At 40.8% G+C, this 16,012-nt stretch overlaps 1 protein-coding gene across 2 annotated transcripts in view; it reads right to left on the bottom strand.

Moving 5' to 3' along the window:
• Positions 1-15,358, bottom strand: part of C1QTNF3 (C1q and TNF related 3) — a 37,090-nt gene extending 21,732 nt beyond the window's left edge. For both annotated transcript variants that reach the window (XM_039349039.1, XM_039349040.1), the window contains exon 1: positions 15,271-15,358. In XM_039349039.1, coding sequence (XP_039204973.1) covers positions 15,271-15,283 — 13 coding nt within the window. In that variant the 5' untranslated portion in view covers positions 15,284-15,358. The remainder of the gene's footprint in view (positions 1-15,270) is intronic.
• Positions 15,359-16,012: the final 654 nt, after the last annotated feature.

Here is a 16,012-nt window from a genome sequence, read left to right as displayed (position 1 = left end):
AAAACATTACAACTGCAGAAAACTATACATTGTTCATTCATTAGAAAGAATTGTTAATCATCTTCCTGGTGCCTCAGTTAACTCCATCCTAACACATTTAAAGATAAATAAGGCATTAAAATAAATAGTTTTTATTCCTTTTTGGCCCACCTGTGCTTATTTCAGCTGTCTTGTAATTCCCCCCCCCCGCCCCCGCCAAATGGGTTAGGATTAATCCTGTTGATCAATGGTTGACAATTACCCCTGTGAATTTATGTAGCAATGCTGTAATCACCACAGAGATTTGGCACTCTCACTGATTTTTCGTAGTGTCCCTTTGGCAAGCAAAAATCTCTTTGGGCATTGTGTTTTATCACTAGTTGTGAGGAAAAGAAGGAACATGAGCCAAGTATACTGTATACATTGTCTCCAAGATTTGTCTGTCTTTCAATAAATCTGATTAAAGAAGACCCTGTGGGTATCTTGCTTTTTGGTGGTGAGTTGCTGCTAATAGTAATAGCAATAGCTCTTAGATTTATACATTGCTTCAAAGTGCTTTACAGCCCTCTCTAAGCAGGTTACAGAGTCAGTATATTACCCCCAACAATCTGGGTCCTCATTTTACAGACCTTAGAAGGATGGAAGGCTACGTCAACCTTGAGCTGGTGAGGAACGAACTCCTGCTGTGGGCTGTGTTAGCCTACAGTACTGCATTCTAACCACTGCGACACCAGGGCTGGCCATTAGCAGAGGATTATCCAGACTGGAGTACTGAGAAATACATTTTTATAGCTCCCATTATGGATAGATTATGTTTGTTATGAATGTGTTTGTGTCTTTAATGACAACGGCTCAGAGGCTTAAGCAAATGAAATAGGTTGTGGTGGGAATATAGTCTGGATTCCCAGAAGGGAGGGGCTGATTTCCAGAGGGCAAAGAGCCAGCAGAGATTGGAAAGCCTGTTCAGCAGAAAGAGGATTAAGACAGCTCCTCACTAGCTATTCCTAGAGTACATCTGTAGTTATGCAAATAATTCCTTTAGTCAGGCAAGATTCTGGCTATGGGTGAAGAACAATAAAGGAAACTAGTTTTAAGTAACCTCACATTCTTGATACCTTGGCCTGACTGTTGTGTATATACATCAGGAAAACAATCACCTCCTGTACTATTACATTGCCTAGATAAGATGATAAGATAAGATAAGATAAGATAAGATAAGATAAGATAAGATAAGATCACCTTTATTGTCATTTTCTTACTGTGGGCACAATGGCACACATCAAAAATGAAATTTAGTTGCCCGCTCTCAAAGTGAAACACATACATGACACACACCTAGACATACTATGTACAACATATGTATAGACCCACACCCCTACATATACATAGCAAATAAATATTAAATACTGTCCATCTTGAATATATAACGGAAAGAGGAAGCTTGAGAGTTCACAAGGTTAATGCTATATGGAATGAAACTATGGCTGAATCTGGATGTTCTGCTACAGATACCACGAAGCCTCCTCCTAGAAGGTAACAAGGAAAACAGGTCATGGAGAGGATGTGTAGTGTCCCAGATAATCTTACAGACCCTGCTCAAGCAGCACTTCTGTGCTATGTCCTGGATGGGAGGGAGGGAACTGCCAATGATCTTTTCAGCCATTCTCACCACTCTCTGCACCGCCTTCGTGTCTGAAGCAGTGATGCTTCCAAACCAGACTGTGATGCTGTATTACAGGATGCTCTCGATCGTCCCCCTGTAGAAAGTGGTCAGGACAGGGGAAGGAAGATGTGCTTTTCTCATGCGATGCAGGAAATGCAGGCGCTGCTGTGCCCGCTTCACCAGTTTCTTGCTGTTGAGCAACCAAGCCAGGCTATTTGTTAGCTGCACACCCAGGAATTTGATGCTGGTAACCATCTCCACAGGTGAATCATTAATGCACAGAGAAGTGTGGCTGTAACTGCCTTTTCTGAAATCGACAATGATCTCTTTGGTCTTTCCGATATTTAAAACTAGGCTCTTTTCCTTACACCAGTTCACCAATCCCTCAACCTCCTTGCAGTAAGCTTCCACCTTGTCATCCTGAATAAAGACCACTACTGTTGTATCATCTGCAAACTTCACAATATGTTTGGTGGCAAACCTAGCACAACAGTCATGGGTCAACAGGGTGAACAGCAGCGGACTTAAGACGCAGCCCTGAGGAGAACCTGTGCTCAAGAAAATGGTATTAGAGGTATTTGTTCCAACTCACACATATTGGGGCCTGTTGGTAAGAAAATGAAGAATCCAGTTGCACGAAGGAGTGTTTAAGCCTAAAAGGTCCAGTTTGTCCACTAGATGCTGGGGAATGATTGTGTTAAATGCCAAACTGTTGTCGACAAACAACAAACGCACATGCCACTACTACCTTGTTCCCTTTAGGTTGTGAACAGCCCATCAAGTTGCATGTAGAAAAGAGGTGGGGCTTATTTCTTTATTTATTAGATTTTTATCCTGCCTTTATTATTCTTATAAATAACTCAAAGTGCTAAAGCTACCTAATACTCCTTCCTCCTCCTCCTCTTTTCTCCACAACCCGTGAAGTGGTTTGGGCTGAGAGAGAGTTACAAGCTCCCAAGTCACCCAGTCGGCTTGCATGCCTAAGGCAGGACTAGAACTCCGAGCCTCTCGGTTTCTAGGCCAGCACCTTAACCACTACGCTAAACTGGCTGATGCTGTTTTCATCACTCTTTCCACCCTTGAGCCCCTGCCCTGTGGACAGTAGGCTTCTGTGGCAACAACTCTAATCAATCCAGCTTTATCAGCCTGTCCATCACCGCCACATCAAGGTTTGCTATCCTGAGCTCCTTTCCAACCACCAACCAATCCACGTGGCTAAATTCCAAAATGTCACCAGGGGAGCCTTCTTGGCATTTCTGGCTCTTCTGTTTGGCACGAGTTCTTAAATGTCTCCTGAAGGTGCCAGGGAATGTTGGTAATTAGAACACTTGATTAATGATTATTTTGGGTGGTATGGGTTTTGTTTCAGTTTCTTTTGCTTTGTTAGACTTAACTGCTTTAACCTGATTACTGGATTAGGTGCCAGTCAGAGTCACATCTGGCTGGAGCCGCTTGTAATTAAGCAATTAATAAGTGTCTTGCAATGAGTCTTAGAAGCCAAGAAACAAGATGAAGGGTAAAGGTGGAGGTTTTAAGGAAGTTCAGGACAATCAGATTCCCTCTTGGTCCATTTTGATTCGTGTTTCAACTGTTCTAGCTATTTTGGGATTTCTCTCAAGTCACAGCAGATACGTTCACATGATGTTTAATCTGGGACTCTGTGGCTCAACTTTGGCAGCTTGAAGCTGTTGGACTTCCACTCCCAGAATTTCCCAGGCACCATGGTGGTTTGGGAATTGTGGGAGTTGAAATCCACACAGCTTCCAGTTGCCAAAGTTGAGAAACAGTGGGGTAGGAGGTTACATAGAACCACCAGCCACTCAGGACTTCTCCTTTCAGGCTAATAATAATAATAATAATAATAATAATAATAATAATAATAATAATAATAATAATGCAAAGAAGCTGAAGAAACAGTGGACCACCTGGTAAGCTGCTGCAAGAAGATTGCACAGACTGACTACAAGCAGCGGCATGACAAAATAGCAACAATGGTGCATTGGAAGATCTGCAAAAAATATCATTTGCTTGTAAGCAAAAACTGGTGGGATCATAAAATAGAGAAAGTCATAAAAATGATAAAATTAAACTGCTCTGGGACTTCAGAATTCAAACAGACAAGCACCTGCAACATAACACCCCAGACTTAACAATTGTCGATAAGAAAGACAAAAAAGTCTGGATAGTGGACGTGGCAGTGCCTGGAGACAGCAGAATAGACGAGAAAGAACTGGAGAAGATAACAAAATACAAAGACCTACAAATAGAAATAGAAAGACTGTGGCAAAAGCAAGCAAGGGTAGTACCAATAGTCATAGGCTCCTTGGGTGCAATCCCAAAACAACTGGAGCACCACTTGAACACCATTGGCATTGACAAATTCGCTATTAGTCAATTGCAAAAGGCGGCCTTATTAGGAACTGCTTCCATCCTGCGACGATATCTGTAATACCATCAAACATCCACATCTGCCTATCCCAGGTCCTCTGTAAGGACTCGATAGGTAGACAAAATGCCAAATCCAGTCTGAACATCTGGCTGACTGTGCGATGATCCATAATAATAATAATAGTAATAATAACAACAACAACAGTGGACCACTTGGTAAGCTGTTGCAAGAAGATTGCACAGACTGATTACAAGCAGCGGCATGACAAAGTAGCAACAATGGTGCATTGGAAGATCTGCAAAAAATATCATTTGCCTATAAGCAAAAACTAGTGGGTCATAAAATAGAGAAAGTCATAAAAATGATAAAATTAAACTGCTCTGGGACTTCAGAATTCAAACAGACAAGCACCTGCAACATAACACCCCAGACTTAACAATTGTCGATAAGAAAGACAAAAAAGTCTGGATAGTGGACGTGGCAGTGCCTGGAGATAGCAGAATAGAAGAGAAAGAACTGGAGAAGATAACAAAATACAAAGACCTACAAATAGAAATAGAAAGACTGTGGCAAAAGCAAGCAAGGGTAGTACCAATAGTCATAGGCTCCTTGGGTGCAATCCCAAAACAACTGGAGCACCACTTGAACACCATTGGCATTGACAAATTCGCTATTAGTCAATTGCAAAAGGCAGCCTTATTAGGAACTGCTTCCATCCTGCAACGATACCTGTAATACCATCAAACATCCACATTGCCTATCCGAGGTCCTGGGTAAGGACTCGATAGGTAGACAAAATGCCAAATCCAGTCTGAACATCTGGCTGACTGTGCGATGATCAATAATAATAATAATAATAATAATAATAATAATAATAATAATAATAGTAATAGAATCGCTGCTCAACACTGTCCATATATATAGCCAAGATATTGTAATGGAGTTTGGCTTGGACAAATGTGCCACACTTACTATCAAACAAGGAAAAATAGTGAAAACTGAAGGAATCAAGATGCCCCACGAAAATAACATTAAGAGTCTGGATGAGGAAGAGTACTACAAATACTTGGGTATCCTTCAAGCTGACAACATCAAGCACACTGAAGTCAAGAAAAAGATTAGAGGTGAATACATCAAGAGAGTGAAGAAGATCTTAAAATCCAAACTCAATGGAGGAAATACCATAAAGGCAATCAACACCTGGGCAATCCCAGTCATTAGGTACACAGCTGGAATAGTGGACTGGACTCAAGCAGAACTAAAAGCAATGGATAGGCAGACCAGAAAAATAATGACAATGAATCATGCCCTTCATCCACGCAGTGACATTGATAGACTTTATCTACCAAGGCAAATAGGTGGGCGTGGAATGCTACAAGTACATCAGATGGTTGAAGAAGAAAAAATGGCTTTGGAAGAATATCTGAAGAACAATGATGAAAATGCACTGAAATTAGTATATCAGGAAGGCTTACTGACTACTGGAGAGACCAAACTGGCCTACAAGAAAGACCAAATGAAGAACAGAATAGAGGCATGGGAAGACAAAGCACTACATGGCCAATACATGAAAAAAATAGCTGGGAAAGCAGATAATAATAAAACCTGGCAATGGCTAAGAGCAGGAAAATTGAAGAAAGAGACCGAGGGACTAATTCTGGCTGCACAAGACCAAGCCTTAAGGACAAATGCAAACAAAGTCAAAATTGAGAAGACAGCAACAGACAGTAAGTGCCGCCTATGCAAAGAAGCTGAAGAAACAGTGGACCACTTGGTAAGCTGTTGCAAGAAGATTGCACAGACTGATTACAAGCAGCGGCATGACAAAGTAGCAACAATGGTGCATTGGAAGATCTGCAAAAAATATCATTTGCCTGTAAGCAAAAACTGGTGGGATCATAAAATAGAGAAAGTCATAGAAAATGATAAAATTAAACTGCTCTGGGACTTCAGAATTCAAACAGACAAGCACCTGCAACATAACACCCCAGACTTAACAATTGTCGATAAGAAAGACAAAAAAGTCTGGATAGTGGACGTGGCAGTGCCTGGAGATAGCAGAATAGAAGAGAAAGAACTGGAGAAGATAACAAAATACAAAGACCTACAAATAGAAATAGAAAGACTGTGGCAAAAGCAAGCAAGGGTAGTACCAATAGTCATAGGCTCCTTGGGTGCAATCCCAAAACAACTGGAGCACCACTTGAACACCATTGGCATTGACAAATTCGCTATTAGTCAATTGCAAAAGGCGGCCTTATTAGGAACTGCTTCCATCCTGCGACGATATCTGTAATACCATCAAACATCCACATCTGCCTATCCCAGGTCCTGGGTAAGGACTCGATAGGTAGACAAAATGCCAAATCCAGTCTGAACATCTGGCTGACTGTGCGATGATCAATAATAATAATAATAATAATAATAATAATTGGAAGGGACCTTGGAGGTCATCGAGTCCAACCCCCTGCTCAGGCAGGAACCCTACACCATTTCAGACAAATGGCTGTCCAGTCTCTTCTTAAAGACTTCCAGTGTTGGAGCATTCACTGCTTCTGGAGGCAGGTTGTTCCACTGATTAATTGTTCTCACTGTCAGGAAGTTTCTCCTTAGTTCTAAATTGCTTCTCTCCTTGACCAGTTTCCATCCATTGCTTCTTGTCCTGCCTTCAGGTGCCTTGGAGAATAGCTTGACTCCCTCTCCTTTGTGGCAGCCCCTGAGATATTGGAACACTGCTATCATGTGCCCCCTCGTCCTTCTCTTCATTAAACTAGACATACTCAATTCCAGCAACCATTCCTTATATGTTTAAGCTTCCAGTCCCCTAATCATCTTTGTTGCTCTTCGAGTCTCAACATCTTTTTTACATCGTTGTGACCAAAACTGGATGTAGTATTCCAAGTGTGGTCTTATCAAGGCATTGTAAAGTGGTATTAATAATGGAGCCCACAGGGCTGTTGCCCAATCAGTCACCACCCTAATCATATATCACTTTGCACGTATTCTTGGACATAACCCTTCCACTTCCTCAATTTTTTTTTAAATTACACATTACTTCTGTATTCACTATAGTGTTAAGTTTCTATCATCCCAGTAGCATTTGCAAAAGGTGTGTGTCCCCCACCCAAAAAAAAAAAAATCAATATGGCAGCCTCATACAATGGAAGCCCCAACTCATTTTTAAATGTATCATATGGGCAATGCATATAAAAAGGGTAGGGCTTCTATTGCATGGTTGTCTGTCATTTTTACTTTTTTCACTCTAATCCCCATTAAGGTGCCTAATAGGTTTGTTGGTTTGTGCATTTGACTGAGTGCAGAGTACTGGTGACTGCTGGACTGGTCCCTGTAATTTTTCTTGCCAAGATTTCAGAAGATGTTTGCCATTGCCTGCTTCTTAGGGCTGAGAAAGTGTGACAGGCTCCAAGTCACCCATCAGGCTTTGTGCCTAAGATGGGACTGGAATTCATGGTATCCTGCATTTTAACCTTAACCACTACTACACCAAACTGGCTCAAGTTTCCTATATTTATTGAATTAAGCATTCCATCATGATAGGAAGAGGAACTGAGAGCTGCAGTGCACGGATTCCTTTTCACTGGAGCAGAGGTTATAAGTAATCCCTGATTTATGACTGGTCACTTAGCTGTTGGAAGTTATGATGGACCTCCCCAGGGCTATTTATGACCTGGATTCAAACGTTTGACAGCCGGTCTCCCTCCCTCGCACAGCCACACAATCACATTTTGGGTGTTTCACACACACACACACACACACACACACACACACACACACACATTTACCACTAACATCTCACAGTGACTGTGATTTACAACTTTACACCTTTTTTGGCAGCACCAGCACTTAATTCTGGTTTCTGGCAAAAAAAAAAAATCAATCCCACCCATTGTGGACACTGGATTTGTTTAACAACCATGGCATTCGCTTAATGATCATGGTGTTTCACTTAATGACCACCACAAAAAAGGTCATTAAATTAAGCATTTAAATTCTAATTGCAAGTTCAGTTATGATTATAAATTGGGAACTATCTGTATACTGAAGCAAAAGATTTCTGAGCTGATGTGCTAGTTATTTTTCTGCTTTCCAATAAAGCACCCACACCTCTATCTATGGCAACAGCTGGATGCAGAATCATTTAGTGCCCAGGACAGAGGCTCATCTCATGCCACAGCTGGAATTGGACCTCTGCTTAGGCTTTTAAGTCATGGATGAGAATCCTACTTAATTTTGAAAACACCATGGAAAAGGGTTACGTGGGAAAAGAGAGAGTTGAAGTGGTGTCAAACTGTTTCCTAACCAGAGACATGCAAATTCCAGTTATCTTTTTATTCTTGGGCTTGATTCTTTTTCTCTCTTCTTTTACAATTTTTCCTTCAGTAAGAGGGACAAGGAGAAAAGAAGCGGGAAGAATAATCCAATATTGAAGTCTATTTAAGGTACCTTTGCCCAGTCTTATATAGACTGCCTCTTCAAATTCTAAAATAATCTATGAAAATAAGAAAAGGGGCTCCAGATGGTTTGGGCTATCACTATGGAGATAATTCAGTTTAAACAGTATGCAAGAACAGTGCAAACAAGATTAAGAAAAACTTTGAAATGGCAAAAATGCATCCAAAGTTGCCAGGCAAAAAATTGACCTGCGCACAAGTATGTCATTCATCAAGGCAGAGAGATGAAGGAGCAGATCAGGAACCATTTGTCAAAGTAGGTGAACATTACTATTATTGTTGTTGTTGTTGTTGTTGTTATGATTTATATGTCGCCATCCCACTGTCATGCCACTTTAGTGACTTTGATGATAAGATAATAATTTGGTTTGCATAAAGCAATAAGCCACAGTGTGGTTGATTGGATGGTCATCTTCAGCATGACATGGTTTCTGGACAAACCCAACAACTGTAGCTTGTTTAGCAACCTATGGTTCATAAGTAGCAGGTCTGGTGTTATGCATGCTGCAATAAGATCCAGGGCTTACATATTGCACCAAATTGTGGTTTGCTTAACCAGAGTTTACTAAATAAACTACAGCAGTTAGTTTATCTGTATTCCACTAACATATTTACAAAATAACCTTAATGAGAAGTCTGTGGAATCTTTGATGCTCTCTGAGCTTGATTGTTTTCTTGTAGACATTTCATTACCAAACTACGTAACATCATCAGTTTTAGCAGTTCATGCCTGAGCTATAAATATTCTCTTTTATTGGCAATGAGAGGCTTTTTTTGCAGTGTCTAGCACATAATGCACAACTAGAGACAAATGTGTGTCCTTTGGTAAGTGGGTACTATTCCTCAGTTATTTGGACTATTTCCAGGGAAGAAAACAAATCCCTCTACATCTTGATTTGCTAATAACACAGTCCAAAATTCCAGTTACACCAACGAATGTTGCTTTGATCTTCAGGTTGCATAGCAGAGATGGATGTATTAAACATTACATAAACAAAAGCCAATATCCTGGCATTATGTAAGAAATAAAAAATCTGCAGCTCCTGAAATCAATAAACTTCTAAATAAAGCTAATCAAGTTATCCTTTAAAAAGGAAACCAGGAGACGGGTGTGCATAATGATTCAATCCAGGACTTTTCCCAGGTACTGAATCACAGAGCCATATTGGAAGGAAAGATCTATAGTAATAAAGGCATAATTAGTGGAACTCTTAATTAAAAAGCTCTTCTACAAGCAGGCGGTTTGCATAACTTGTCTGGCTCATGGGGGGCTTCAGCGTAATAAAAACAAAGCAAAACAGCCCAGTTTTTCAATGAGCAGTTACATGTAGGAATCTGTTTTCAAATTAGTTTCCTTTGCCAAGTGAGCTTGGGGGAAGGCCTCAGACATATTTCACCTCCAGAAATTACTCTTTCCCAGCCAACAAGAGCTTGGATCGCTTCCAGATGGAATCTGGACTTTGAAGCAGCTATATCTCCGTAGAGAGAACATTGTATATCATGAGGTATTTAGCTAAAAGGGAATGGAATGTAATTCATAGCCCCAAGTGCCCCAAGTTCACGGAAGGTAGTTTTGTCAAGTCCTTCTTCTCGACTCCATTTGTTTTCTGTTAATGGAACCAGCATGTTGTCACGAATCGAAGGTCGCTCAAAGTGGAAAGGAGGCCTCCATTTAGGAGAGAAGTCATCGAAAACCTTTCGGGAGAAAAGAAACCCAGGAGACTGTGCTATATCACAACCTGCAGAGAGCTGGTTCACATGCAAGCGCTTAAACAGCTTCTCTGCTCATTTAAGCCTGGAGTAAACGCATCCAAATCTATCTTGTTACTTGATCGATAAGTTTTACATATTAAATTTAAGCCATAAAGGGGGTTGCTTGATATTGGCTGAACCCAGCTATGGTGACCGGTAAAGCGTGGTTGTTGTTTTTTTAAGACACAGATTCCTGAATGCTTGCTGTGAAGTGAGGAGCCCTCTTTAATATCAAAGTACAGGTAGTCCTCAGCTTACAACAGTTTAGTGACTGTTCAAAGTTACAACGACACTGAAAAAAGTGACTTATGACCATTTTTCACACTTACAACTGTTGCATTTCTGAGTCTAACTTATGGCTGTGATCTGCCATCCAAGACTAACCAGGACCAGACTGGCTTAGCCCTTGAATCTCGACTAGGTCAACCAGGAACTGCTGTCTCCTGAGATCCCAAGAAAAACCCCAAATTAGTAATGCAAAGCATGCATAAATAATGCAGGCTCTGTTTCCAAAACAACAGAAGAAGAATCTTCTTGAAACTGTCTTAACTGTGTCCTTTTCTCAGTCCAGATCTAAGATTATGACCCACTGGTTTTCAGACGTAGCAACTTTCAGATGTGTGTACTTCAACTCCCAGAATTGCCCAGTTGGGTTGCTTAAAGTTTATTTAAGTTGAAAAACACTGGACTCCAAAGGTGGTTGCTTCAGATTCTCCTACTTCTATGGATTCAGTGTAGCTTGTATTATGGTTTTTCTAGTGCAGACATGTCAAACACAAGGCCGGGGGCTGGATGCGGCCTGCAAAATGGTTTCATGTGGCCTGCGACGCCATCCTGGAAACAGTGAGGGAATGGCCCCCGCTGCCTTGGCCCTGGCCCAGACTGGCCGGGAGCCAATGTACAATTTTGTGGTGGCCATCTATGCTGAAACGCATTCAATCTTAACTCCACAAGGCCATCTAGAAACAGCAAGGGACCGGTCCCTGCTGTGTCAACCCTGCCCCCTGGGTGCATGCTGGGGAGGTGTCATCCTTTGTGAGGAATGAAGAAATGGACCATGCCTTGGCACTTGCCCTGGTCCCACCCCCTTCTGCCAGAGACCCTCAGATCTGTCCCACTCCTGCCCAGGCCCCCACAGGCACCCTTGACACGAATGATGTAGAGCTGGCCATGCCCTCCCAGTAGGTCACACCCACTCCATCCACGCCCACCCAGTAGGCCGCACTCACCCTGGCCACACCGACCCGGCCCCACCGAGGGCAACCACAATCCTGATACGGCCCTCAGTGAAATTGAGTTTGACACCCCTGTTCTAGTGCATTTGGGGAATTTCCAAGGGATGATTCAGTGTCTATATACTGGCACAGAGTTGGGGACTAATGTTGATCTAAGACAATGGGAGAGAGGAAGAAAGGGGAAGGAGACGATCTTCCTCCCCCCCCCTCCATCATTTTAGGGATGTGTAACATCTATCCTAAGGAATAGGTGATGCACATTTCTCTGAAATCTGAGCAGTTTTTCATGGGAAATCATCCAGTCATTTCTTCTTCATGGAAAGCAGTCTATTCCAAGTCAAACCACATTTTGTTCAATGTATAGTGCTATCTCATTCACACTTCTTCATATACTCCTTAACTATAACTTAATATACTCCTTAACTATAATTTAAAGGAAAACTGTATATGCTTCTTAATTATAGTTAAGAAGTATACAAAGTTTATAGGTTGAAGGCACTTTGGGGGCTTTGTGATGGTCTACCATGGAGTTCACTCCCAAAACTAATGGGCAAATACCAAGAGAAACATTTGATTTCAGTTCATTTCCATTTTGCTTCATTCAAATTAAATTCTTAATGTCATTTTTTATTTGACATATACCTCCTTCCGTCACATGAAATATTCTGGGACAAAATTTTAAGAAGTTTGTGAGCATTTACAGAAGTTAATATAATCATAAGTCTGGAAGGGGCTTCAGAGGTCTTCTAGTCCAATCCCATGCCCAAGGCAGGAGATCTTATTGTATCCTGGAAAAATGGATATCCAATCTTTTCATGAAGGCCTCCAGCAATGGAGCATCCACAGTTCCAGGAGTCAAGCTGTTCCACTGATTAATTGTTCTTGCTGTCAGGAAATTTCTCCTTAGTTCTAGGTTGCTTCTCTCTTTAATGAGGTTTCACTCATTGCTTCTTGACCCACCCTCAGGTGCTTTGGAGGATATGTTGACCCCCTCTTCACTGTGATAACCGCTCAAGTACTAGTAAAACCAATACTTGAAGCCACTGTTTGTAGAACCGATTAACATAGATCAACTAATGATGATGGTAATGAATCATGGCCTCAATTTATTGATATATAAACATCTGTAATTATGTTTGGTAATTGTTTTTCTTATATTTATTTAATAATTAAAAAAGCAAAACAAAAAACAAAACTCAATTATTCCACAAAATCTAATTGAAATAATTGTGTCGTTGATTGCACTGCACCCTTTCTATCTATAAAAGTGACACTGATTTTTTTTCTGTATTTTTCATGTCCTGAGTAGTAAACAGTTTGAAATATTTTTTTTTGCCAGAAATCAGAAGTAAAGAACAAAAACTGGCAAAAAAAAATTGTTGCAGATTGTGATCTGCAGGATGCTGCAAATGGCTATAAATTTGAGCCGGTTGCCAAGCACACAATATGCAATGACATGACTGCAGGTACATGTGCGGCCATTGGAACTCCAAAATGGATCCCAAGTAGCTCTGTGGAAATCGCTCGTAACTTTCAATGGTCATTAAGTGTTTGGCTGTAAATCAAGGACCACCTGTATACGTCAATGTTTCCACGTGAAGGTGAAGGAACGTTTTGAAAGAAGTGCTTTTGCCTAGGTCCCATCCTCTTCAAAATATATATAAATGATTCCAAGGACAGTTAGAAAATAGACTCATCAAATTCTATTGGTATATTACAGCAGAATGCAAGGGTGGTTGATTCAGAAAGATCCTGAGAAGCTTGCAACTTGAATTTCTACTCGATATTTGTTTGGGCAAATCAAAGCCACAAATATAGGAGGGGGAGAATTAAACTAAGCAATAATCATGCAAAAATTATATTCACATACTGAACACAAGCCAACGATCTGCAACAAAACCAGATACAATTCTAGGTTGCATCAACAAAAGTATAGAGTCACAAGTATTATCATTCCTCTTTATTCTGCATTTGTTAGACTCTACTTAAGAGTCCAGTGGGAGGGATGTTGACACATTGGAGCCCGTCCAGAAAAGCAAGATGCTAAAGAAAAATATAGGTGAAAAGACTAGAGGCGATGGGAAGATTTAGCCTGGGGAAGAGAAGGCTATGGGGAGGTGTGATGACTTTTTGGATTCTGAAGGACAATCTTGTAGAAGACAGGGCAGAATAACAGAACTGGAAGGAACCTTGGAGGTCTTCCAGTCCAACCTCCTGCTCAAGCAGGAAACCCTTACCATTTCAGACAAATGGTTGTCCAATCTCTTCTTAAAAACCTCCAGTGTTGGAGCACCACAACTACTGGAGGCAAATTGTTCCACTGATTAATTAGTCAAAGAATTTTCAAATCTGTTCCAGAAGAAAGGACAAGAAACATTAGATTTAAACGACTAGGAAGGAGATATTGGTTGGTCCTAACAAGTTCTAACAGTGAGAGGTATCCAATGCTGTCATGGAATGAACTGCCTCCTGATGTGCAGGAACTGCCTTCTTTGGGGATGTTTAAATAGAGGCTGCATTGAACCAATAATATACAAGCAGAGCAGGCAGATTCACAAATGTTATGAAACTCAAACTCAAGTTCAAATAAAGGTAGTCCTTGACTTAACAACCATTTGTTTAGTGACTGTTCAAAATTACAATAATGTTGAAAAAAAAAGACTTATGATCTGCCCTCACACTTAACTACTGTCAGAGCATCCCCATGGTCATATGATCCAAATTTGGGTGATTGACAACCAGCATGTATTTATATTCGTTGCATGTCCCGAGGTTATGTGATCGCAATTTGCAATCTTCCCAGCTGACCTCCAACAGGCAAAGTCAATGAGGGAAGCTGGATTTGCTTAATGACCATATAATTCACTTAACAATTGCAGTGATTTGCTTAACAACCAGGGCAAAAAAGGATGTAAACTAGGCCCGACTTACTTAACAATCACCTTGATTAGAAATGGAAATTCTGATCCCAATTGTGGTCACAAATTGAGGACTACCTCTAATACAAAAAATAACTTCCTTCTGTAGCTGTTTCCAGATCCAGCTCGTCCAACTTGTGATCTCAAGAGCAAAGGCAGCCAATGACCAGCCGTATATGGTTGCTTTCTCAGGGTTTGATAAATGTCATTCCACATAAAGCATTGGCGCCAAGGTGAGACCAAATAAAGTAACTAACGAGAGTTGTCAGCATTGGCTAGTGTACAAGACTTGAATTTTGACATGTTTGCTCTTATTTCAGAGTGATTGTGCTTGGATAGATTCTAAGCTGCATCTTGTGATTAATTCTGAGTAAGACTTGGATTGGGCATGAACCCTACAATTTAAGTGCTTCTTTCACCTACATGAGAAGCTGTGCTCAGTGTTTTAAGGAAAAAAAAAGGAGATACTTCTAGTTGTTGCTAAATCTCTTTCAGTGCAGAAGCTATCAGAGACTGAGATGATAGTGGGCACAGTGTCATTAGATATTCCATTGGTGCCCACCAAGTTTATTGTTCTCATGGCTTTTTAAAAATCTTTTCATAAGAATATTAAATAGGAAGCTTACATGCAGAAGAGGAGAACACCAATCATGTCCATCTTGCTGAATCAGATTGGATGAGTAGAAACAGCTGGAAGAAGTCAATCTATCAGGTAACTCATCCCCCAGCCATGAAGCTAAACCCAGCCTTAAACCCAATAATTTATGGCTTGTTCAATAAACTAAAACAAAAATAAACGATTTAGTCATGTGATGGGTAAACAGGCAGTATCAGGCAAGAGATGGTAATTTAGCTCTCAAACCTTTAAAGTTCATCCAGTGTGTAGAGTCATCAGTAGTTCACGATGTCCAGTATGGGCAAAGATTTGTCTAAGCACAACTAGATCAGACTATGAGCAGTTGAAATCTTTTCTCCTCTTTCCAGGCAGGAATTAGTTTTCCTTTTTGTTTCATTTGGGACAGATTCAATCTGATAGGGCTGTCCAGGACGTGATTGTTGCCTTAAGAAAGTTGGTGACATTCCAGAGAATTTTCTAGGGCGTAAGGCTAACTTGACCAAACACGCATTCTAAGCAATCGCTGAAGGTGTGACCTTGTTTAGGACAACCATCTCCCTTTACTTCAAGGTGGCCAGAGGAAATGAATGCCAAATGTCAGTTAAGAGAATGTATTCTTCCTTAAAGGATGTTGGGAAAGAGAGAATTCTACTTGACAAGCCATAGCATGCTGTGTAAGAGATTGTCAAGCCACACTCAACAGGGCAAGATCAAGCAAGCAAAACCTACACAGATTTCAGTTATTTTTAACACTAGTCATGGGAAAGGGTAAATACAAGGAAACTGCAAGAGGAATATCTAACCTTCATTTACTGTGAACTCATTAAGGTGGAGTCTCTTATAATGATCGGAAATGGTTCCTTGCAGGTTTCTTGCCACTTGAGCCATGTTGCCATTTATAAGGTAAGCTGCCAACTGGCTCCCCTTTGAACTTGATTGTTTATGTCTACAGTACTACTCTTTTCAAGCCAAATATTTCCAATACTTT

Source organism: Crotalus tigris, unplaced genomic scaffold (genome assembly GCF_016545835.1).
Source record: "Crotalus tigris isolate CLP2741 ecotype Arizona unplaced genomic scaffold, ASM1654583v1 scf7180000018221.231157, whole genome shotgun sequence".
NCBI classification, from domain to species: Eukaryota; Metazoa; Chordata; class Lepidosauria; order Squamata; family Viperidae; genus Crotalus; species Crotalus tigris.
This window is presented reverse-complemented; position numbering and strand designations above follow the sequence as displayed.